The sequence below is a fragment of the Saimiri boliviensis genome, chromosome 11, assembly GCF_048565385.1.
Source record: "Saimiri boliviensis isolate mSaiBol1 chromosome 11, mSaiBol1.pri, whole genome shotgun sequence".
In the NCBI taxonomy this organism is placed as follows: Eukaryota; Metazoa; Chordata; class Mammalia; order Primates; family Cebidae; genus Saimiri; species Saimiri boliviensis.
The window spans coordinates 19,159,421-19,185,054 of NC_133459.1; the positions used below are offsets into that span (position 1 = coordinate 19,159,421).

Here is a 25,634-nt window from a genome sequence, read left to right on the forward strand (position 1 = left end):
TGCGGTGAGCTGAGATCGCGCCATTGCACTCCAGCCTGGGTTAACAAGAGCAAAAGTCCGTCTCAAAAAAAAAAAAAAAAAAAAGAAATGCATAGATGGAATTAAGAAAATCAAGAGAACTCTTGAAATAACTGGTTTAAATTTAAGAATCGAAGAGTTCTCCAAATAAGTATGTTTAGAGAAAAGCACAGGTACAGCATCTTGGGCTATGCTCACTTTTGGACATAAACAGAGAAAAACTACAAAGAGAGTATGAGTTACAGCTTACATAAGAATTTTTTTTTTTTAAATTTTTTTTAATACAGTCTTACTCTGTTGTCCAGGCTGCAGTGCAATGGCAAATCCTGGTTCAAGGCAGCCTCAATCTCTTAGGCCTAAGCAATCCACCTGCCTCAACCTCCCAAGTAGCTGGGACTAGCTGGGTGTATGGGTGTGTACCACCATGCTTTTTTTCTTTGGTAGAGGTGGGGTTTCACTACATTTCCCAGGCTGGTCTTGAACTCCAGGCCTCCCAAACTGCTGAGATTACAGGCGTAACTCACCATGCCTGGCTGTAGATTTTAACATTTGATTTCTAACGCAATATGACAGAATTACCCTAGAAAATTTCAAAAGACACCTTCTTCAAAGCCAACTCAGAGTCTCCATGTACCCAATACACGTAGTTCTTCCTTGGGACAAAGGTCAGACAGAACTCCGAGTCATCCATCTGCTCACTGAGATAAATGCATAACTGATTGCTTCCTTTGAAAAACCTAATCAGAAACTCAAAAAGAATTAAACTGTCTCTTATCTACCTATCACCTGGAAGCCTCCTCCCTGATTTGAGTTGTCCCACCTTTCCAGACCAAACCAATGTACACCTTACATAGATTAATGTGCCCTGTCTCACTAAAACGTATAAAACCAAGTTGTGCCTAGAACACCTTAGGCACATATTGTCAGGATCTCCTGAGGCTGTGTCACAGCATATCCTTAACCTTGGGGAAAAAAAAACAACGTTCTAAAAAAAACAACGTTCTAAATGGACTAAGACCTGTCTCAGATATTTGGGGGTTGCAAGGAAGATAAAAGTGAAATGGGATCCCCAATGCTGCAGTTGGGGCCTACTGGGAGGTGTTTGGGTCATGGGCGTAGATTCCTCATGAATGGCTTTGTGCCTTTCTGACGGTAATAAATGAGTGTGAGATCAGGTGGGTGGATCACAAGGTTAGGAATTCAAGAGCAGCCAGACCAACATGGCAAAACCCTCGTCTTTACTAAAAATACAAAAAAATTAGCCTGGCGTGGTGGCAGGCGCCTATAATCCCAGCTGAGACAGGAGAATCGCTAGAACCCACAGGTGGAGGTTGCAGTGAACCGAGATCGCACCATTGCACTCCAGCTAGGGCGAAAAGACTCCATCTCAAAAAAAAAAAAAAAGAAAAGTATATGAGATCTGGTTAAGACTGTGGCACTTTTCCCTTCTCTCTCATTCCCTTTCTTGCCATATGACAGCTCCTCCTCCTGCTAAGTTTCCTGAGGCCCTTACTAGAAGCAGATTACTGCCCTATGCTTCTTGTACAGCCTGCAGTAACATGAGCCAAATAAACTCTATTCTTTATTGAAGAAAGAACAGTGAAACATGTTTCCATCTTTTTTTTTTTTAATTAAATAAAAATTTTTGTTTAAGACAAAGTCCCATTTTGTCGCCCAGGCTGAAGTGAAATGGCGCAATCTTGGCTCACTGCAACCTCCACCTCCCGGGTTCAAGCAATTCTACTGCCTCAGCCTCCTGTGTAGCTGAGACTACAGGTGCCCGCCACCATGCCCGGCTAATTTTTCTATTTTCAGTAGAGGTGGGGTTTCACTATATTGGCCAGGCTGGTCTCGAACTCCTGACCTTGTGATCCACCCACCTCAGCCTCCCAAAGTGCTGGGATTACAGGCGTGAGCCACCACGCCTGGCATGTTTCCATCTTTAAATACATCATACAACACATTTTTGATCCACGATTGTGTCTGACTACTAACCACTATACTCAGCATATAAGAAGCATGAAAATATGAGCACATTAATTTATAACTTTCTGCTTCTATAATTCCCTCTTCTTTTGCACTATTTGACTGCCTCTTTAATTCAGCACTCTGATGGCCACTACTGATTTTCTGAAAATGTGGCTTCTGGACAGAAACTTCAGCAATTCTAATTGTATGGCTCAGTAATGCTAGAAACTAACTTAGTTAAACAGGACAATGTGCATTCAATACAGTAGTCTTCTGTAGAAAGAACTCTGGATTAAACATAATTTTCTAGAAATCATCTGACACAAACACCCTCAAAGTCTACGAATTACAAATTTAAACAAATTGATATATCTGTATAAATCTAGAATTGAGCAAATGTGACAATCTAAATGATCTGTCAAGACGTTAAGTGGCAAATTTTACAGAAGAATTACTAACAAAATTATCTCAGAATTTCATGCTGCATGTGTAAATGATGAAGACATTATGCTATCTCTGTGTACAGATGTTACTGAAGCCTGGATTCTCACGACATATATATTATGTTTATATGTATATAAGTATAGATCACATATGTATATATAATGTTTTGTTTTTTGAGATGGAATCGCACTCTTTCGAGAGTGCTAGGATTATAGGTGTGAGCCACCGTGCTCAGCCTAAAAGTACATTTTTATCTAATACTAGACCCCAAAACTGTACCCAGATCCAATTTTTCTTTTTGTTTTTGTAAATACTAACATTCTTCTCTCCAACAAATATAATTTCATTTGTGTAAAGTATTTCTACAATAAAATGAAATGTCTTATGCTATTTTTTTTTTTTTTTGAGACAGAGTTTCGCTCTTGTTACCCAGGCTGGAGTGCAATGGCGCGATCTCAGCTCACCGCAACCTCCGCTTCCTGGGTTTAGGCAATTCTACTGTCTCAGCCTCCTGAGTAGCTGGGATTACAGGCACGCACCACCATGCCCAGCTAATTTTTTGTATTTTTAGTAGAGACGGGGTTTCACCATGTTGACCGGGATGGTCTCGATCTCTTGACCTCGTGATCCACCCGCCTCGGCCTCCCAAAGTACTAGGATTTACAGGCTTGAGCCACCGCGCCCGGCTTTATGCTCATTTTTATCAGAAATTGAAAAAGCATTTTTCTATACTTTTTTTTTTTTTGAGACAGAGTTTCGCCCTTGTTACCCAGGCTGGAGTGCAATGGCGCGATCTCGGCTCACCGCAACCTCCGCCTCCTGGGCTCAGGCAATTCTCCTGCCTCAGCCTCCTGAGTAGCTGGGATTACAGGCACGTGGCACCATGCCCAGCTAATTTTTTGCACTTTTAGTAGAGACGGGGTTTCACCATGTTGACCAGGATGGTCTCGATCTCTCGACCTCGTGATCCACCCACCTCGGCCTCCCAAAGTGCTGGGATTACAGGCTTGAGCCACCGTGCACGGCACATTTCTACACTTTTTTTTTAACAACTGTAGCTTTTTGTCTTTTTTTTCCAATTTTTCAAACACTTTCGAAATGAACTTTATGCATTACTTTCTGGTGCTGGACTTCATTCTTTGTTACTGAAGGCTAAGAATAAATTTGGACCTTTAAAGTCTATACTCCTTTTTACTTTTATGTTTTCTTTTTTGAGATGGAATCTCACTCTTGGTCCCCAGACTGGAGTGCAATAGTACAATCTTAGCTCACTGCAAACTCCACCTCCTGGGTTCAATCGATTTTCCTGCCTCAGCTCCCCGAGTAGCTGGGACTATAGGTGCCTGCCACCATACCCAGCCTCATTTTTTTTTTTTGAAACCCTGGTAGAGTAACTCTTTTAATGTTGTCAGCTGTTAAGATATTTAGTATCTGAGAAAACACAGAGTTCAATATTAATTATCTTAACAGCTGACAACATTAATAGGGTTTCTCTACCAGGATCTTAAAAAGGAACATTAAGATTTGGGTTAAAAAAAAAAAAAAAAAGGCCAGGAATGATGGTAGATGCGTATAGTCCCCAGCTATTTGGGAAGCTGAGGCAGGAGAATTGCTTGAATCTGGGAGGTAAAGGCTGCAGTGAGCCAAGATTATGCAATGCACTCCAGCCTAGGCAACAAAAGTGATATGTCATTAAAAAAAAAAAAAAAAAAAAAAAAAAAAGGCCAGGCACAGTGGCTCATGCTTGTAATACCAGCAATTTTGGGAGGCCAAGGACGGTGGATCACTTGAGTTCAGGCATTTGAGCCAGCCTGGCCAACATGGTGAAACCTCAGCTCTACTAAAAATAAAAATTAGCTGGGCGTGGTGGCAGGCATCTGGGGTCCCAGCTACCTGGAGGCGGAAGTTGCAGTGAGCCAGACTGCATTCCAGTCTGGGTGACAAGAGCAAAGCTCTGTCTAAAAAAAAAAAAAAAAAAAAAAAAAAAAAAAAAAAAAAACAAAAAAAACCCATATGAAAACATGAAAAGAAAAACATAACAAGGCAAAAAAATAAAACCAACAAAAAAGGTTTCTTCTTAGCTAAAAGTAATCCTTCTTCAGTGTAATTTATCTCCTTTCTCATGAAAAGGGAGCTAAAGGAAGTAATACACCATGTTTTAAAGTCCAGGTCAATGGCTCATACCTGATGTCCACTCTAAGCTTAGGATAATACTGAGACACATATTTCCTGATGAGACTGTAGGAAGCTTCTTTAGGTTCACAAAGGCGAGTAAAGGCCAGTGGGAGGACATCCTCCAATTTTACTTGTGGTTCTGGATCCACTGCAGAGCTCCTATTCTGAAATGTAATATCAAAAATTATGATCATTACACAATATAAATGTTTCTACATATAACTCAAGGGCTTTCCTTAGCTGATTAAACTTTTTACTTGAGACCATTAAAAATACATATAAAAGCTGGGTGTGGTGGCTCACATCTGTAATCCCAGAACTTTTGGGAGGCCAAGGTAGATAGATCACTTGAGGTCAGAGTTCAAGATCAGCCTGGCCAACATGGTGAAACCCTCTCTACTAAAAATACAAACATTAGCCAAGTGTGGTAGCGAGCGCTTGTAAGCCCAGCTACTTGGGAGGCTAAGGCACAAGAAATTCTTGAACCCAGGAGGTGGAGGTTGCAGTGAGCCAAGATGGAGCCACCATACTACTCCAGCTTGGATGACAGAGGAAGATTCCATCTCAAAAAACAAAAACAAACAAACCAAAAAAAAAAAAAGAAACGAAAAGAAAAAACAGCTGGGCGTAGTGGCTCATGCCTGTAATCCCGGAAACTTAGGAGACCAAGGAGGGTGGATCACCTGAGGTCATAAGTTTGAGACCAGTATGGCCAAAATGGTGGAACCCTGTCTCTACTAAGAATATGAAATTAGCCAGGCATGGTGGCATGTGCCTGTAATCCTAGCTGCTCATGAGGCTGAGGCAGGAGAATCGCTTGAACCCGGAAAGAGGAGGTTTCAGTGAACCAAGATTATGCCACTGCACTACAGCTCGGGCAGCAAGGCCAAAAAAGGAATGCAGACTTTAAAAGTCCTAATTTATTTTTGGCCTTCAATAACAAAGAAATACGTATAGTTCATTTTGAAAGTGTTTTGGGCCGGCCAGGATGGCTCATGCCTGTAATCCCAGCACTTTGGGAGGCCGAGGCAGGCAGATCACGAGGTCAGAAGTTTGAGACCAGCCTGACCAACAGAGAAAGACCTCTACTAAAAATACAAAAATTAGCTGGGCATGGTGGCACATGCCTGTAATCCCAGCAACTCAGGAGGCTGAGGCAGGAGAATCATTTGAATCTGTAAGTCAGTGAGCAGAGATCACATCATTGTACTCCAGCCTGGGCAACAGAGCAAGACTCTATCTCAAAAAAGAAAAAAAAAGAAAGTGTTTGCAAAGTCTATCAAAAAAGGATTAAAGCCGGGCGCGGTGGCTCAAGCCTGTAATCCCAGCACTTTGGGAGGCCGAGGCGGGTGGATCACAAGGTCAAGAGATCGAGACCATCCCGGTCAACATGGTGAAACCCCGTCTCTACTAAAAATACAAAAAAATTAGCTGGGCATGGTGGCACGTGCCTGTAATCCCAGCTACTCAGGAGGCTGAGCCAGGAGAATTGCCTGAATCTAGGAAGCGGAGGTTGCGGTGAGCCGAGATTGCGCCATTGCACTCCAGCCTGGGTAACAAGAGCGAAACTCCCGTCTCAAAAAAAAAAAAAAAAAAGGATTAAAAGCTTCAGAGTTATTAAAAAAAAGTGTAGAAAAATATTATTTCAATTTCTGATATGAGTACAAGACATTTCACTTGATTACTGCAGGAATATTTTACACAAATGAAGTTAATGTGTTGGGAGAAGAATGTTAGTATTTATACAAACAGGAAGAAAAACTGGATCTGGGTGCAGTTTTGGGGTCTAGTATTAGGTAAAAATGTACTTTTAGGTTGGGCACCAGTGGCTCACGCCTATAATCCCAGCACTCTGGGAGGCCGAGGCAGGTGGATCACCTAAAGCCAGGAGTTGGGAGACCAGCCTGGTCAAGAGAGTGAAATTCCTTCTGTATAAAAATACAAACATTAGCTGGGCGTGGTAACACATGCCTGTAGTAGTCCTAGCTACTGGGAGGCTGAGGCAGGAAAATCACTTGAATCCAGGAGGCGGAAGTGGCAGCAAGCCAAGATAATGCCACTGCACTCCAGCCTGGGAAACAGAGTAAGATTACATCTTAAAAAAAAAAAAATTAAGTACTCTCTTCTAGTTTAAAAGATATTTCACAAAAAGGAGTATAATTCATATAGCTGCTCATAATTTAATGTAAGGCACTTAAGAGCATAGGCTTAACCAGGTTGGACTGCTTAGATCTGCATCCTGGCTGTTCTACTGACTAAATGAACAAATTATTTATAACCTCTCTAGATCTTAGCAGAAAGGCTGAACTTTGCATAGTGCCAGACACATAGCAAACACTCAATGAGTGTTGCTATTTTTAGTATCAGTAACAGCTCCACAGCACTCAAACTGTGGTACAGATGTCTTACCTTTCTGTTTCTGGATTTCGGAGGTGTTTTTCTTGATTTCTGAACCACAACAAAACTTCCAGAAGCACCTTTTCCTTTAACCTAAAGTAAAGTAATTTTTATTTTGTTATTCTAGTATTCATAACTATATGATAGGCTAAGGAAATGACAGTGCTGCAAGAGCCAATATAAAGTGCTGTTTAATTCTTCAGAGAAGAAAGAGCAGACAGTCAAGAGTCCAAAGATTTCAGATGAAAGCTCCTTTACAGTACCAACTAGCTGATGCTTAGCAATACTGGACAATCCAGTTAAGGCTCTGAGCTTTTGTTTTCTCATCCACAAAACTTTGAGAAGACCGTTATTGTGATACCAGGTTAATCTATTAAAAACTTTCAAACAAGGCTAGGCACAGTGGCTCATGCCTGTAATCCCAGCACTACGGGAGGTTGAGGCAGGCGGATCTCAAGGTCAGTTCAAGACCAGCCTGGCCAACATAATGAAACCCCATCTCTACTAAAAATACAAAAAATTTAGCTGGGTGTGGTGGTGGGCGCCTGTAGTCCCAGCTACTCAGGAAGCTGAGGCAGGAGAATTGCTTGAACCCGCGAAGTAGAGGTTGCAGTGAGCTGAGATCACACCACTGCACTTATAGCCTGGGTGACAGAGCAAGACTCCATCTCAAAAAAAAAAAAAAAAAAACAAAACTTTCACAACAAAATTAAAAAAGCAAAAATGTCACACAGAAGGAAGGGACATAATCTCTGAGAAAAATAAGAAAAGGCTTCACTGTCTTTTTTTTTTCTTTTTCTTTTTTCTTTTTTTGAGGCGGAGTTTCACTCTTGTTACCCAGGCTGGAGTGCAATGGCGCGATCTCGGCTCACCGCAACCTCCGCCTCCTGGGTTCAGGCAATTCTCCTGCCTCAGCCTCCTGAGTAGCTGGGATTACAGGCACACACCACCATGCCCAGCTAATTTTTTGTATTTTTAGTAGAGACGGGGTTTCACCATGTTGACCAGGATGGTCTTGATCTCTTGACCTCGTGATTTTTTCTTTTTTCTTTTTGAGACGGAGTTTTGCTCTTGTTACCCAGGCTGGAGTGCAATGGCACGATGTCAGCTCACCGCAACCTCCGCCTCCTAGTTTCAAGCAATTCTCCTGCCTCAGCCTCCTGAGTAGCTGGACTACAGGCACGTGCCACCATGCCCAGCTAATTTTTTTTTTTTTTTTTTTGAGACGGAGTTTCGCTCGTTACCCAGGCTGGAGTGCAATGGCGCGATCTCGGCTCACCGCAACCTCCGCCTCCTGGGCTCAGGCAATTCTCCTGCCTCAGCCTCCTGAGTAGCTGGGATTACAGGCACGTGCCACCATGCCCAGCTAGTTTTTTTTTTTTTTTCAGTCTTTCATATGATTTTATTTTCTTCCTTCAACCATAATATGATATCCAAATTTTGTCTTAACTGGTGGGTCTGTAAACACAGGCTTATCCATCCCACTTACAGGCAAGGCAAATGCTGCTTCTTGAAATGGTCCCACCATGGACCCTCTGGTCATCCAACCCAAGTCGCCCCCTTGCCTGGCTTTATCTTCACTATATTGTGCAGCCACTTCATTGAATCTCATCCCAGACTTTAACTTTTCCATGGCTTCCATGATTTTGCCATGTTTTTCACATAGAATGTGTCTGACCTTTACTGCATTGCCACCACCTTTGGGACCTTGAGCCTTCTTGTCAGCACTGTCACTCCCAGAGGCTGCTCCCCCTTTCCCCGCTTTTCCAGAACCACTTTTTCCTTTGGGCGGCATCTTGGAAACCTGCTGTTGAACTCTGACTTTTTTTTGTATTTCTAGTAGAGACAGGGTTTCACCATGTTGACCAGGATGGTCTCGATCTCTCGACCTCGTGATCCACCCGCCTCGGCCTCCCAAAGTGCTGGGATTACAGGCTTGAGCCACCGCGCCCGGCCTAATTTTTGTATTTTTAGTAGAGATGGGGTTTCACCTTGTTGACCAGGATGGTCTCGATCTCTTGACCTCGTGATCCACCCGCCTCGGCCTCCCAAAGTGCTGAAATTATAGGTGTGAGCCACCACGTCCAGCCTAGTCCTCACTGTCTTTAAAAGCTCCTTGGAAAAAGTTTAGAGCCTATTTAGTCTTAGGCCACGTGATTTCCCAGTTTACCAGGGACACATTATTCCTTATGGGAAAGGTTATCTAACAATTTTCTAGACACTGCACAAAAAGGTATGTAAGTTTTGCCACATATTTCCAGTTCACAAGCACTTTCATAAAGTTTTAAAGTTGATTCACAATAGGCCAGCGGTGGTTCATTCCTGCAATCCCAGCACTTGGGGAGGCCAAGGTGGGCAAATGACTTGAGGTCAAGAGTCTGAGACCAGCCTGACCAACAAAGTGCAACCCTATCTCCACTAAAAATACAAAAAATTAGCCAGGTAAGGTGGCAGGTACCTGTAATCCCAGCTACTCAGGAGGCTAAGGCAGGAGAAATGTTTGAACACGGGAGGCAGAGTATAATGAGATGGTATCACGCCACTGTACTCCAGCTTGGGTAACAGAGGGAGACTTCATCTCAAAAAAAAAAAAAAAAAAAAAAATGTTGATTCACAATAGTCAAAGTACTCCACAGCTTAATTTTACCCACACTGCTATCAATGTAGCAATCAAGCTGAAATGCTTTGAGCCTATTAAGAGTTGTTTAAGCATCAAACAGGGTGGTCAGGCTATGTAGGCTAGAACAGGTCATAAACTAAAACATGAGGCTATCGCATAAGCTATGCTGACATATACTGTGTTATAGGATAAGTCCTTGGCTCTAATAATTATACTAACTAGGTAAGACCTTTTAATCAATGATCATTTTGTTTTATTTTAGAGACAGGGTCTTTCTGTGTCATACATGGTGGAGTGCAGTGGCATAACCATAGCTCATTGCAGCCTCAACTCAAGTGATCCTCCTGCCTCAGCCTCCTGAGTTGGGACTGCAGGCATGCACCCCTACATTTGGCTAATTTTTAAATTTTTTGTAAAGGCTGGGAGTGGTGGCTCATATATGTAATCTCAGCACTTTGGGAGGCTGAGGCAGATGAATCACTTGGGTCCAAGAGCTAGAGACCAGCCTGGGCAACATGGCAAAACCTTGTCTCCACAAAGAATACAAAAATTAACTGGGTGTGGTGGTGCACACCTAGTCCCACATACTTGGGAAGCCCAGGTGGAAGGACCACTGGAGCCCAGTGGGTAGAGGTTGCAGTGAGCCAAGATTGCACCTCTGCACCCCAGCCTCGGCCAAAGTGAGATCCTGCCTCAAAAAGTAAAATAAAATACAATAAAGAAGTAATTTTTTTTTGTAGAGACAGTGCCTCACCTCGCTGTGTTGCCAAGGCTGGTCTCAAACTCCTGGCATGAAGCAACCCTCCCACTTCAGCTTCCCAGAGTGCTGGGATTACAGGCATGAGCCACTGCACCACGCTATCAGTGACAATTTTAAAGGCTGTTTAATTATCAGTTTTACATTTTGAAAAAGCCAGACTCTAAGCTCCACACAGCAAGAATATGTTTTATTCACTGACAGACATCCAGGCAACTGGCACATAGGAGACAAGACGTTATTTGTGGAATTAAGTACTAGTTGAAAGTCCCTAAGCAGAGTTTATATGCCTAAGTGGCACAGAATTCTATACTGATCAAACAGGCAGGGAGGCATAGAAAAAAGGCAACAAGACTCTAGGAATGTGGTGAACTAGATTTTAAAAATCTTTGCTACTACCATGATGTATCAGTAGTTAGTTATCTCATCACTCTGGACTTCTGAAGAGTGTAACATAAGATAAAGTTCATTCTAGCTTAAGATTTCTACGGTTCTAAACCTCCATGCACTATGCAAGGTAAAGTGGATTTATGCCTGAAATCAACATTGGTTCCACTACTAGTCACATTTCACTCAGGCTTCTCTGATACTCCTAACAGGCTTTAATAGTTTAGATACTAATCAACTAGGGTAAGCATATTTGCAAAGCTAAAAATTAATAGTAAGAAATCTAGCATATAAGTTAGACTTTAAAGGAAACAAACCTAAGACAAGGGCAATTATCATATTTGCTATTTTTTTTTTTTTTTTCAGACAGGGTCTCACTTTTACTGAGGCTGGAATGGTGAGATCCTAGCTTACTATAGTCTTGAGCTTCCCAGGCTCAAGCGGTTCACCTGCCTCTGCCTCCCGAGTAGCTGGGGCTATACATAGGGTGGACTGGCACATGCCACCACATCCTGCTATTTTGTATTTTTTTGTAGAGAAGGGGTTTTGCTACATTGCCCAGGCTGGTTTCAAACTCCTGGGCTCAAGTGATCCTCCCAACTCAGCCTCCAAAAGTGCTGGGACTACAGGCGTAAGCCAACATGCTTAGCCCCATTTCTGCTGTTTCAGTAGTAGGATTCCTTACCTCTTTTCATGTTCGGTGCTACATAATTTCAAGCGCAAGCAGTCCCCAAAGGAAAATTCAATTAAGAGCAAAGTAAGCTAGAAAAAACTTACACTATCTTAATGGCACCAACGTTTTCAAAACCTAGCCTCAGATAATTCAAACAGGTTAAACTTAAGCAATTTCATCATCATACAACCTATTTTTAACAAAAAAGACACAAAAAGCCTATATGTTACTAACTATAGACTTAAAGCCAATACACAATGACATGATCTTATTACTAACAACTGTGTAATACCTGTTTGATGACTCCTCTATTTAATTCTCTTTTCAGTGCTTGTTTAAGGAGATAACCCCTTCTCTCCAGCTCCAGAGAAGGATACTTATGGATGATGTATTTTCGAATAGCAACTACTGATGCACCACTCTTCTGGAAGCAAGCCTAGAAAAAATTTATCAAACCATATACATTAAATCAGTTGTTTTTTATTAGATACAGAGTCTGACATATACTTTCAAAATAAATTATTTTGGAAGTGAACTTAATAATGGATGATAAAAATGGTAGGGAAGAATGAACTTCAGAAGACTTCAATTTATAATGGCTGTGGAGATATAACAGAATTACTAATATTTCTGCTACAAATTTAAATTGTTCAAAACAGCCTGAAAGACCATATACTAAACATGAACATTCTATATATAACAAAGAACCTCTTTCCATTTTAATTCCATTCTATATTTAGAAGACAGATCTCTGGCATCAAAATGAGAGAAGCAGAACAAACCTATCAATTACAGCAGGCGTCCCCAAACTTTTTACACAGGGGGCCAGTTCACTGTCCCTCAGACCATTGGAGGGCCGTCACATACTGTGCTCCTCTCACTGACCACCAATGAAAGAGGTGCCCCTTCCTGAAGTGCGGCAGGGGGCCGGATAGATGGCCTCAGGGGACCGCATGCGGCCCTTGGGCCATAGTTTGGGGACGCCTGAATTACAGGATCACAGATCTGGTCCATTTTAAGGTATAAGCTTAAGAAATGAGCATGCCAGGATCAATATTTCCCTGAAGGCTTTATATCAGGCGTCCCCAAACTGCGGCCCACGGGCCGCATGTGGCCCCCTGAGGCCATTTATCCGGCCCCCCGCCGCACCTCAGGAAGGGGCACCTCTTTCATTGGTGGTCAGTGAGAAGAGCACAGTATGTGGCGGCCCTCCAACGGTCTGAGGGACAGTGAACTGGCCCCCTGTGTAAAGAGTTTGGGGAGGCCTGCTTCATATGAATGTCAGCAGAGAGAAGAATCAAGACAATATGAACAAATGGCATAAAAATCGGTTTACAGATGGCAAAGTCCTGAAGGAGAGTTTTGGGTAATAGTGAAGGTATTCTATTTGAATTTAATGTGCCCTCTTCCATTTCCATCCTATTTTACGCATCCTCCATTTGACTAATGCAACTCAAAGAATTACAAAGGCAGTAAATATTTTTTTCAAATGCTTAAAATTCTGTTTTCCAACTGGTCATTGTCATCAAATCAAACACTTTACATTTTGAAGCACACAGAAGTAGCATCTGTCATTTAATGGGCCAGTCCATCAATTCTGTACTGCCATGTTGTCTATTAAATGAACTTACTCTCACTGGATAAAAATTTTGTTGATGTTTTTATACATTTTGACAACAAAGAAAAATAACTCACAGGTTATTTTTAGTAACAGTCCAGAATAGATTGTACAACACAAAACAAGTTGTATTAATGTGGATCATATAATTCAAGTCTACGTCTCTGCACTATTATTAATGACCTATTGATTTTTACTCTTGATCTTATAAGAAAACACAAAGCAAAGAAAACCAAGCAGAAAAGAACCCCAATGCTCAAACAAATAATCTTTTGCTCCACCAATCTGACAGTGAGATGGAAGTAGACATCATGATTTGTTTGATACAGAAAACCGTATTTGTGGTCTGAAACAATAATTTGACATACTGCATGGAATACACATTATCCATATATATACATCATCTGTATAAATAACGCACAATCATATTCAAACCATTCTTTAAGCCAAATTGATACTGTTTTAATTTTTTGTTTCACTATTTTAAAGTTTTAGTACCTTTTACATCCTCACTATGATGCTGCTACTTCAAACCCAGGCTGACCGATCACCAAACGAAATCCTTGAAGAGAGGCTATACAAACCAGAGATTTCACTACAGTCAGGTGATCTAGACCAATGAAGTTTTCTTAATGAGGTGAGAGCATAAGAAGTCTTGAAGGAGTAGCGGAAGAGGTCTGAAGGCAAACCCCTTTTAAAGTTTATGTGTTAGTGCTATCTTCTTGCATTCTGAGAATGACAAAGAGGCTGCTCCTTTTTATACACACCTTCCTTTTTCTGGTTAAAATTATCTGTATCCCTGCCTTCCTAATCTTGCCTCAGACCCTAACAATGGGTCCCTGAAAGATGGGTTTGTTCTAACTCCTTATATCATCTCATCATGTGAACTAAACAAAGGAAAATTAAGTGAAAAGACTTATACAATAAAGGCAATGTCAGATTAGAAGATCATCTTTAAATAGCGATTTTTTCCTGATGAAAGGTCAATGGATTACAGCAAATCATAAGGAGAATAATTTTTGTAAGCATTTTGGAATGTCTAGGTGATAAAGCAGTGTTTGTAACAGGGTTCAGGTATGAAAGAAAACCACTACCAAGATCAGACACTTAGCTTTACAAATGAACTTAGAGATTTTTTTTAACCAAAAATTCTCAACATTTTTGAGTTACTGAGTAACAATTAGATTTATAAGGACAAGGTCTTTGCTAGCCTTGATTAATTCTATACCACCAGCAGGGGTATCCGACAGAGGGAAGGCAGTCCTTAAATGATTGTTGAATGAATTAACATTTGAATGAATTAGTATTTTCAGCCTTCGAATAAAAACTATATTTACTCAATAAACTGAATTTAAAAATTCTAAAGTTAAAAATATTTGCAAAAGTATACATTTTTTAAAAAATTAAGTGTTCACCAAATGTGATTACATTAGAAAAACATGAACACATAATAACTTCCCTCTCTTTAAAACTCCTTTAGGAAGCAGAGCAAGATTTATGATGTCTAGACAGAAGTATGTCATTTCCAAATAAGAAAAAACTGAACATAATAAATCTAAGATAAATTGCTTGAAATAAAAACTTGCCTTAATGGCCTCAGTTAAGATTGCATCCATCTTGGGACGTGGGGAAGAAGCCATCGGTGTTTGTTTCTGGGCCCTGGCTAGCTGGCTGGCAGAAAGGGTAGCCCAGGAAGGAATTGTTTTTTTCACTTTCTTCTCCTTTTCTTTAGATTGATCTTTCTCACTTTAAAACAAAGAATTGTTATCATAGAAGATAAACTCTCCAGAAAGATGTATAAAGTCAGAAAGAGAAAAAGACCAGAAGAAATAAAAATTAATGCTTTAATTTATTTATAGGCTAAGGTGGTATGCACAATAAGCAAAATTTTACAAAATAACTCTTTAAAAACTGGGTACTATAAATGAATTAAAAAGGTATTTTTCTCTTAGGTGCAGAAGAGAGGAGTCACATAAATTAGCACTGGTATAAGCAAAATAAATGAGAATTTAAAAATGCGTATTTGTTAACAACTGCAAGAGATGCAATTTGGTATAGTGGAAAAATTTCAAGCTCTTAAGTCAGAAAACCTTTGTTTGCATTTTCACTCAAACATTTACTAGCTAGCTATATGATCTTAGTAAATGATGTGAGTCTCAATCTCCTCAGCTATAAAATAGTAATATAAAACCAACTACTTCCCAAGGTGCTGCAAGAGTTGTAACAGTATGTTTGTCAAAGCAATTTTATGAGCTTTATAAATTTTATTCTGAGTATATAACAGTACTCTGTGCACCTAATATATGCATTAAAAGATTTTAGAAGATTTAAAAATACAGGATAGGCTGGGTGCAGTGGCTCATGCCTGTAATCCCAGCAATTTGGGGGTCTGAGGCTGGAGAACTGCCTGAAGCTAGGAGTTTAAGCCCGACCTGGCTAACATAGTGAGACGCCATCTCTATTAAAAATACACACACACATGCTTAACTGTATCTATGAAACTCAGATAAAGAATACCCTGGGCCGGTCACGGTGGCTGATGCCTGTAATCCCTGCACTTCGGGAGGCCGAGGCGGGTGGATCATGAGGTCAAGAGATCGAGACCATCCTGGTCAACATGGTGAAACCCCGTCTCTACTAAAAATACAAAAAATTAGCTGGGCATGGTGGCGTGTGCCTGTAATCCCAGCTACTCAGGAGACTGAGGCAGAAGAATTGCCTGAACCCAGGAGGTGGAGATTGCGGTGAGCCGAGATCACGCCATTGCACTCCAGCTTGGGTAACAAGAGTAAAACTCCGTCTCCAAAAAAAAAAAAGGAATACCCTGAAGATTATACCCAGAAGGTATAGTTATTACTAAGTTATTCTTTTATGGTTATGTGCTGCATAACGACATTTTAGTCCACAGACCAAATATACAATGGTGGTCTCAAGATTATAAAGGAAATGAAAACCTCCTATTACCTGGTTAACATGATAGCTGTGGTAATATCACAGCGCAACACATTACTCACTTATTTGTGGTGACATTGGTATAAACAAACTTACTGTGCTGCCAGGCATATAAAAATATAGCACACTGGCCAGGTGTGGTGGCTCATGCCTGTAATCCCAGCACTTTGGGAGGCTGAGGTGGGTGGATCATGAGGTCAAGAGATCGAGACTATCCTGGCCAACATGGTGAAACCCCATCTCTACTAAAAATACAAAAATTAGCTGCACATGGTGGTGTGCACCTGTAATCCCAGCTACTTGGGAGGCTGAAGTAGGGGAATTGCTTGAACCCGGGAGGCGGAGGTTGCAGTGAGCTGAGTTCATGCCACTGCACTCCAGCCTGGCAACTTAGTGGGACTCCACCTCAAAAAAAAAAAAAAACAAAGTAGCACATTACAATTATATATAATACATAATAATAATAATGATAAATGGCTATACTGCTAGTTAATGTGTTTACTATACTTTTTATTATTAGAGTACATGCTTTCTATCTAAAAAAATAAAAAGTTAACTGTAAAAAAGACTCAATCAGGTCTTTCAGAACAATGCTATCCAAAAGACAGCGCTGTTATCATAGGAGATGACAGGTCCATGCATATTACTGCTCCTGAAGGCCTCCCAGTGGGACAAGATCTGGAGGTAGAAGACAGTGATACTGATGACCCTGACACCGTGCAGGCGTAGGTTAAGGTGTGTGTTTGTGTCCTAGTTTTGTTTTTTCTATAGATATGAGGTCTCATGATGTTGCCTAACCTAGACTCAAATTTCAGGGCTCGAGCAATCCTCCCACCTTGACTTCCTAAGTAGACAGGGCTACAGGTGTGCACCACTGCATATGGCTTGCGTCTTCATTTTTAATAAAATTTAAACGTTTTTTTAAAATAAAAAATTTTTAGGGCTGGGCGTGGTGGCTCACGCCTGTAATCCAAGCACTTTGGAGGCCAAGGTGGATGGATCACCTGAAGTCGGGAGTTCAAGACCAGCCTTACCAAAATGGTGAAACCCTGTTTTTAAAAAGAAAAAAATATCTACCATTTTTTACACAGAAAAAAGCTTATAAAATAACAATTAAAAAATACTTTTTGTACAGCTGTGTAATGTGTTTGTGTTTTAAACTTTTGACAGGAGTCAAAAAGTTAAAAAAACTAAAACAAAGTTACAGTAAGGTAAGGTTTATTATTGAAATAAAAAGATCTTTTAATAAATTTAGTGTAGCTTAAGCATACAATGTTTATAAAGTCTACAGTTGAACACAATAACACCCTAGGCCTTTCCATTCACTTACCACTAGTTCACCCGAACAACTTCCAATCCTATAAGGTCCATTCATGGTAAGTATCCTATACAGGTATATCATTTTTTATCTTTTATATTGTATTTTTACTGTACCTTTTCTATGTTTAAATACACAAATACTTACCATTGTATTATAATTGCGTACAGTAACATGCTATAAAGGTTTGTAGCCTAGGAACAACGAACTAGCCCATAAAGCCTAGGTATGCAGTAAGCTGTACCATGTAGGTTTGCATAAGTACACTTGATGATGTTGGCACGATGATGAAATTGCCTAAAAATGCATCTCTCAGAATGTATACCCATTGTTAAGCAATGCATGATCATATTTAAAAGTAATTTCTAACTGTTCTGACCAATTATGAAAAAAGAGTAGAATAATTACTACCAGCTCTCCTGCAAAAAAAAAAATTAAAATTAAAATTAAAAAGTAACTGCCATCACCTTATATAGATACACATCAGTGGCAAATTTTACTTTCAGATTCTCAAAGTCAATTCTTCAATTGACTACTTCAGCAAACGTATATAGACTTTTAGGTCACACTAGCAATAGCTTGATACAGATTAATGCCTTCTAATGAAAGCACACAAAACCAATCCACTCCTGGCACAGAGATAGGAATAAAATAGTGAAATGTCTTCTAGGTCAGATTTTATAGTTATTTTCATTTCTTACTGAAGTGTTGCCAATGCTTAAAATATCAGATACACTCCACAATAAATTATAAGCTCTAAAACACATTCCAAAGCCAAAGAGAAACACATCTGGATTACTCAAACCATAGTGTTCTGCTAACTACAGCAAATTCTAGCAGGTCATACAATTATATAATAAGCCTATTTCAAATGGTAATTCTAAAAATTAAATCCAAATAGCAAACACCTAGCATAAGCCAATGTTGCAACACTTTAAAACAATCTGATCCATAGTCTTTACACACTCTTCAAATATAAATAACAAGAAGACATAACTCCTTACTCCTTTTTGGTTTCCTCAGAAGACTTATTTTCTTCCTTCTCTTCATTCTCAGGTTCACCCTTTGGCTGCTCTGCCTCACTTGAAGTGGCAGGTGGCGTTTCATTCTCTTGTTCCTCTACAGTGGAGACAGATTCCTCTGAACTTACATCTGGTTCTAAAAAATCAGGTGAGCAGAAGTGCATAAGCAGATGTATTCAAATCTGAGTCAATAAAAGGGCAAAAGTTTACCTTATTAAACAGACCAGCCAAAGTTTCCAATTAACAAATTCTAAAATAAAAACAAATGACCACTAATGGAGTTTTCTTACATTCTTCATGTCACTCAAGCTGCCAGTCAGGCGGTTATTACAAGAAAAATAGATAAACCAGGAAATTACATAGAAAGGAAACTCATTTCATCCCAAATCGTTTAATTATTCTACTCTGCAATATTGATGAGACTCACAATTGAGAAACCCACCATTTTATAATTTAACAGGCAAATCCCAGAGAGTAAATAATAAAAACCTCATGTATTTTCCAAGAGGAATGACTGAAACAAGTAGAAATATGAGAGGGGGAACATGGAGGTCTGCTTGTTATCTGTGCCTTTCCTTCATAGCATGTCTCTCTTTTTTTTTTTTTTTGAGACGGAGTTTCACTCTTGTTACCCAGGCTGGAGTGCAATGGCGCGATCTCGGCTCACCGCAACCTCTGCCTCCTGGGTTCAGGCAATTCTCCTGCCTCAGCTTCCTGAGTAGCTGGGATTACAGGCACATGCCACCATGCCCAGCTAATTTTTTGTATTTTTAGTAGAGACAGGGTTTCACCATGTTGACCAGGATGGTCTCGATCTCTCGACCTCGTGATCCACCCGCCTCGGCCTCCCAAAGTGCTGGGATTACAGACGTGAGCCACCGTGCCCGGCCCATAGCATGTCTCTTTGAGCAACTGCTATAAAACACAGAATCCCAGGCACTGGTTATGCAGGGACTTCAGAGGACTCCAAAAGAAAAAACAAAACAAACAAACACAAAAGAAAAAGGACTCCAGTGGCAAGCATATACTTCAAGCCAAAGTATATGCTTAAAGAATCTGATCATTTAAATTATGTGAATTAATTATTGGACTAATGATAAGGACTTCTTTGTGGGCTTCACATAAACGAGAAATTTTAAAATGCCAATCAAATCACGTAAGTACAACTCTAAAGGAATTTTCAGATTTTCAACTAATTAAAATTCTAAACCATAAATCTCAGAACAGTTAACTACAATTTGTAAATCCTGTCCCAGATTATGCTCTTCAAGTAAAACTGCATAGATTAGACTAATCAAACTCCTCATATATCTGTTCAGCCAAAACTGAGGTTTTAGGGTCAGACTCATATGGATTCAAGTTCAATCTCTGTACCTTTCTAGCTTGCTAACCTTAAGGAAAGTTCTTTGATGTTCGAGTCTCAGTATCCTTATCTCACAGAGTTATTATAAGGATTATACAAAATGCTTTAGGGAAGCCTGTAGGCCAACACTTAAATACTAAGCTAGTGACTCTTGTCCTCCTTTGCCCTTCTCTGCTGCTTCTAGAACTGTTTCCCATAAGCTTAGGTTCACAAAGTATTATGGATAGAACTGCACTATAACAATGGTATGTGGGGATACAGCTAATAACTGCATTTAAGTTTTCCACAATAAAATGTATTTTTCATCATGATGTATCTTTTTTTTTCTCCCCCTTCCACCATGATGTATCTTTTACTGCTCCTTACCCCAACAATTTGACCCAAATGGCTGCATGGGCAAGAATTTACTATTAGTCAGTCATGTTTATTTATACTTTACCTTATTCTAAAAAAGATGAAAAGCTAAGAATCATTCACTGGGTTTTACTTCAGTAAGACTTATAGGCACAGTGGTTCATGCCTGTAATCCCAGCACTTTGGGAGGCTGAGGTGGGCAGATCATGAGGTCAGGAGATCGAAACCATCCTAACACACTGAAACCCCGTCTCTACTAAAAATACAAAAAATTAGCCAGGTATAGTGGCACGCGCCTGTAGTCTCAGCTACTCAGGAGGCTGAGGCAGGAGAATCGCTTAAACCCGGGAGGCAGAGGTCGCAGTGTGCCAAGATAGCGCCACTACGCTCCAGCCTGGGTGACAGAGTAAGACTCTGTCTCATTAAAACAAAACAAAAGACAGCTGGGCGAGATGGCTCACCCCTGTAATCTCAGCACTTTGGGAGGCCAGGGCTGGCAGATTATCTGAGGTCAGGAACTCCAGACCAGCCTGACAAACATGGGAGAAACCCCACCTCTAATAAAAATACAAAATTAGCCAGGCATGGTGATGCATGCTTGTAATCCCAGCTATTGGGGAGGCTGAGGCAAGAGAATCACTTGAACCCAGGAGGTGGAAGTTGCAGTGAGCCGAGATCGTGCCATTATACTCCAGCCTGGGCAACAAGAGTGAAACTCCACCTCAAAAAACAAAACAAAACAAAACAAAACAAAACACCCCATAAATTTAATTTTACATTATTTTCTCTTCTCAATAACTGCTTAAGAGTTAGGGCTTAATAAAGGTTCAGTCATTCAACAGATATTGAATATGTTGTATGTATAAGACACTGTTTCCAACTCATTAAGCTACTGTGTCTGTTTCTGTGTAAAATGTAGAGTTTACAAAATTTAAAATGAATAAAATCTAATTTCTATGTACAAAATACAGTGTACAAAATAGGATAGAGAGATTAAACATACAACTTGTCAATTGACACTATTTCTTTATAAACTGTTGGCTGACTTTTCTAATACTCTGCATCTGAACCCTCTAGCATGTATTCTGAAAACTGATGTTATTAGTGATTTAGTGGCTTCAGCTGGCTGTTAAATAAACATGGATGAAGACAGACCAAGTGGCTTATCCCAGTGCTGGACAAGATAATCTAGCTTCCACTTACCAGCACCCGTTTACTTTTTAAAATATTCGGATTCCCATGTTTTTTTTTTTTTGAGACGGAGTTTCCCTCTTGTTACCCAGGATGGAGTGCAATGGCGCGATCTCGGCTCACCGCAACCTCTGCCTCCTGGGTTCAGGCAATTCTCCTGCCTCAGCCTCCTGAGTAGCTGGGATTACAGGCACACGTTACCATGCCCAGCTAATTTTTTGTATTTTTAGTAGAGACGGGGTTTCACCATGTTAACCAGGATGGTCTCGATCTCTTGACCTCGTGATCCACCCGCCTCGGCCTCCCAAAGTGCTGGGATTACAGGCTTGAGCCACCATGCCCGGCCTCCCATGTTTCTTTACTGCCTTAGGCCAGGATACCCAAATTGTTTATAGCATTCATCCAAGGATTCAGAAACAAAATCCCGGCTCAGACAAAAAAAGAGTATATTGACTGGTTTTTGATGTCTGCCCTGATGCAACCACCAAGGGATACAGGCAACAGGGATGCATGTATTTTCTACTTCTCTTTTTTTTTTTTGGAGACAGTTTCCCTCTGTTGCCTAGCCTAGAGTGCAATGGTGTGATCTTGGCTCACTGCAACTTACACCTCCTGGGCTCAAGCAATTCTTGTGCCCCAGCCTCCCGAGTAGCAGGGATTACAGGCATGCACCACCATGCCCAGATAATGTTTGTAATTTTAGTAGAGACGGGGTTTCACCATGTTGGCCAGGCTGGTCTTGAACTTCTGACCTCAGGTGATCTGCCCACCTCAGCCTCCGAAAGTGCTGGGATTACAGGTGTGAGCCACTGTGCCTGGCCCTCTATTCCTAATACAGGCTGGTCAGCAAATAACTGATTCTAACAGCCACAACAGGGGCAGCACAGTGTGCTCATCCCTGAAAAACTTGAGGTAAAAGGCAAGAGAGAAAGGAAAAAAGGGAAAAAGAAAAAACAAAAGATCTTGAGAAGAAAAATAAAGATGGGAAAAGGAGAAGAGGTGGTTATAGATGCCATGGAGGAACACTAGTACTCCATGCTGATGGGTCTATGTTTCTTTCCATTTGTTATGCTCCCACCACTGACTGGCCAATCTTTTCTCTAGCGATACCTGTTACAGACCAACAGATTACCATTTGCTTCTCTTAAGGCCTCCAGATGATGTCTGGATGAACCTTCCACTATCCACCCTGAAGGCCCATGTTTTCCATTCTCCCACAGTGCATTCATCCCCATGACACTTTATGTCCAGAATGCTACTCTTTGGCCATTTCTGTCATCCCCAACCATTTTTCTGTTTTTAATTCCAACATAATAATTTCATCTTCCAAAAATCTTTACAGAGAAAGTGAAATCTTACTTTGCCCACATGGTCTGGCAATGACATACCAATAGCTATTGATTCTCTCTCTAGATGTTTCCCCAAAACACTTAGTCATGAAAAAAGAATAATTAAGTTCAAAGGAATTTATGGGACACTCCAAATTGCAGTAAAACTTTTGCTGTTTTAAGTGGTGTCGCCGTTTTACTTTACCTGGCTTTTCTTCCTCCCCTTCAGCAAGCTTGCTTTTGGGAGGAGTTTCCCGAGTAGAATTCACAGTTCGACGTATCGGCATGGTGCTATCTTCTACCTTCTGAGAAAAGAGATGGCCATAATCAAACATGCATTTAAAAATTCTCCTTTCTCTCTTTCTCAAAGGGCCTAACTGGGTGCTAGAAGATGTAGGAGAATTCTTCAAGTCGACTCCAGGATCTGAAGCAAATTACTTTTAACAAGTTTTCTGAAGTGAATTGATTTTTAAGAAATACTTTTTAAAGTATGTTATTTTAGCTTGAATTTCAAACAGAATCACATAATTATAATTGATTTGCTATAAATTTAGAAGGTTGGAGGTTTTCTCAGGAATTGAGGGGAAAGGGAAGATGAAAATAACTTTGTATCTGATTTTTTTTCCAAATTCACAACCTAGACTCCCCAAAGTAAGGGAAGGAACATGTACCAAGAAGGACCCAGCAGGGCCTGAAGTCAGGGATTGATCCAAGAGTGAGCTTCAAGAATGTGTCAGCCCCTACCTCACCTAACTTGTCCGCGTGGATCAGCTGAGCTCCTACTATAAGTGGGAGTGCCTTAGGATGGACGAGTTCACCTTGAGACGTATCAGTCGCCATTTTAAATAATTTCTAGGCCCGAGTACAGGTTACACTCTGAAGCCTCTGCTGTTAACCACAAGGATTTTTCCTAATGGTTTCAGTGTGGTGAAGAATCAACCTAAAGCACAGAAAAGACCTGGTGTGAAGATTAACAGAAACAAAACTAAACTAAAACGTCTAAATTTAATACACATCCAAAGAAAAAAAGTATAACTATAAAGTTTATAGTTAAGTGACAGATGATTTGGTTATTCAGAGAGATAAAACTATGAAAATGTAGACTACATAAAGCAGCGACTAAGACGAATGCGTAAGCCACAGCAGCTGTTTGCACCTTCCACACGAACAAAGACAACAAGGGCAGGGAAGCTCATAAGGAAACTAATCCCATCCCCTCTCCTGCTACCATCAGGAACTTAGAAGGATAGACTAAGGAGACTAAGGAACAGTGAGTCAAATGTTTAGTCAAAGATCAATTTACCAAGAGAAGGCTTTTGTTGTTACTGTTCTCAAAAGGGTCAGCAAAATTACCTGTAATCTTAAACTCTATCTCTATTAGATGAGTACTTTTTTTTCTTCTATTAAGGGATAACACAAGGGCAAAAATACTGCTGAATAACATGACATTCTATTAGCCTCCACAACCACAGAAGCAAATTTAGACCATCACCTAGGAGAATAAAAGTATGCTTCTATGACTGTCATATTTTTAATGTAAGGAAAACTAGTACAGAATAATATAAATATTCAAAGACAAAACCCATGCAGTCACCCAAGTTTACCTGATCACTAACACCCCTTCTTTCCCAAAAATCTCATCTGAGACTCAATGACATTTTATATAAAAATTCCTCAATACAAAAAAAAAAAAAAAAAAAAAAAACCACTTAAGTGTTTAGGTCTCTGTGCTAATGAACTATTAACAAAGAGTTGGGGAATGACAGTCATTCCACTTCTACATTAAGCCCTAACCTTGCCTAAGAATTTAAGAGCTTTCAACTTGCCAAGTTAACAGTCCCAACCTAAAACAACTAGGATAAATCCAGAAAATTCAAACACAGGGGATGTAGTCACATTTATAGGGAAAAATCTTTTTATGGGAACACCAAGAGCAATATCAGACTTGTCAACTGTCAATCAGCTGTAAGGAAAGGCAGCTGAAAGAATTCAGTGCAGTATAACACACTAAAACTTAGTGAACTAGAATATTTATTAATATTAAATTTTTTCTTTCTCTTTTTTTTTTTTTTTTTTTTTGAGTCGAAGTCTCACTGTTGCCCAGGCTGGAGTGCAGTGGTGTGATCTCGGCTCACTGCAACCTCTGCCCCCTGGGTTCAAGTGATTCTTCTGCCTCAGCCTCCCGAGCTGGGACTACAGGCACCCACCACCACGCCTGGCTAATTTTTTTTGTATACTTAGGAGAGATGGCGTTTTGCTATGTTGGCCAGGCTGGTCTCAAATGCCTGACCTTGTGATCTGCCTGCCTTGGCCTCCCAAAGTGCTGGGATTACAGGTGTGAACCACCACACCTGGCCAATTTTTTTCTTTCTTGAGACAGGGTCTCGCTCTGTCACCCAGGCTGGAGTGCAGCAGCATGATCACAGCTTACCGTAACCTCTGCCTCCCAGGCTAAAGAGATTCTCCCATCTCAGCCCCTCGAGCAGCTGGGACTACAGGCGCATGCCACCATGGCTGGTTAATTTTTTTGCAGAGATCAGGTCTTCCCATGTTGCTCAGGCTGGTCTTGCACTCCTGAGCTCAAGCAATCCTCCTGCCTCGGACTCCCAAAGTGCTGGGACTACAGGCATAAGCCACTACCCAGCAAAAATTATTATAAAAACTACATTAAATGGTCATGTAGTGATTAACTTCAAGAAATTATAAACTATAATAATAAAAATGTTTGTTTTCTGATCTGTGAAAAGAGGGTTAAGTTGGCGTAAGGACATTATTTAGGTCTGTGAGAACTAAAAATCTATCTTGGGATAATTTTAGTATATAAGTTTGGTCATTCATCCAATTAGCAATTATATATTAATATACTTTCCTTGATAATAAAAAGCTCTATGCAAATCTGCTGGTATTTTTTACATACAAAAATGATATAGAAGTAAAACAATTATCACAATCAGGCTGTCCTTAATAAAGTTATATTGCCAACGAATTTATCTTTATTAACCCATGATAACACTAGCTAGGCTGAAAATGCTACCGTGAAGTCAACAAC

The 25,634-nt window shown here is 40.4% G+C and overlaps 1 protein-coding gene and 1 pseudogene across 14 annotated transcripts in view; both read right to left on the reverse strand.

Moving 5' to 3' along the window:
* HP1BP3 (heterochromatin protein 1 binding protein 3) overlaps positions 1-25,634 on the reverse strand; it is a 45,151-nt gene that overhangs the window by 13,493 nt on the left and 6,024 nt on the right. For 6 of the 13 annotated variants that reach the window (XR_012512323.1, XM_039473913.2, XM_039473912.2 and 3 more), the window contains exons 2-8: positions 23,330-23,525; positions 22,791-22,890; positions 18,332-18,485; positions 14,644-14,803; positions 11,732-11,875; positions 7,015-7,095; positions 4,615-4,769 (exon numbers count right to left, since the gene is read on the reverse strand). Coding sequence is in view for 12 of the 13 variants with exons in the window: in XM_039473913.2 (XP_039329847.1) it covers positions 4,615-4,769; positions 7,015-7,095; positions 11,732-11,875; positions 14,644-14,803; positions 18,332-18,485; positions 22,791-22,890; positions 23,330-23,425 (890 nt within the window). In the remaining variant the exon portion in view is untranslated. Of the gene's footprint in view, positions 1-4,614; positions 4,770-7,014; positions 7,096-11,731; positions 11,876-14,643; positions 14,804-18,331; positions 18,486-22,790; positions 22,891-23,329; positions 23,526-25,634 lie in introns of those variants that run through there. The other 7 variants (XM_039473917.2, XM_039473920.2, XM_074380223.1 and 4 more) reach the window with 5 other exon arrangements.
* LOC120365985 (peptidyl-prolyl cis-trans isomerase NIMA-interacting 4 pseudogene) lies at positions 7,109-8,955 on the reverse strand (annotated as a pseudogene). The gene has a single exon (XR_012512324.1). The product of XR_012512324.1 is annotated as a peptidyl-prolyl cis-trans isomerase NIMA-interacting 4 pseudogene (transcript).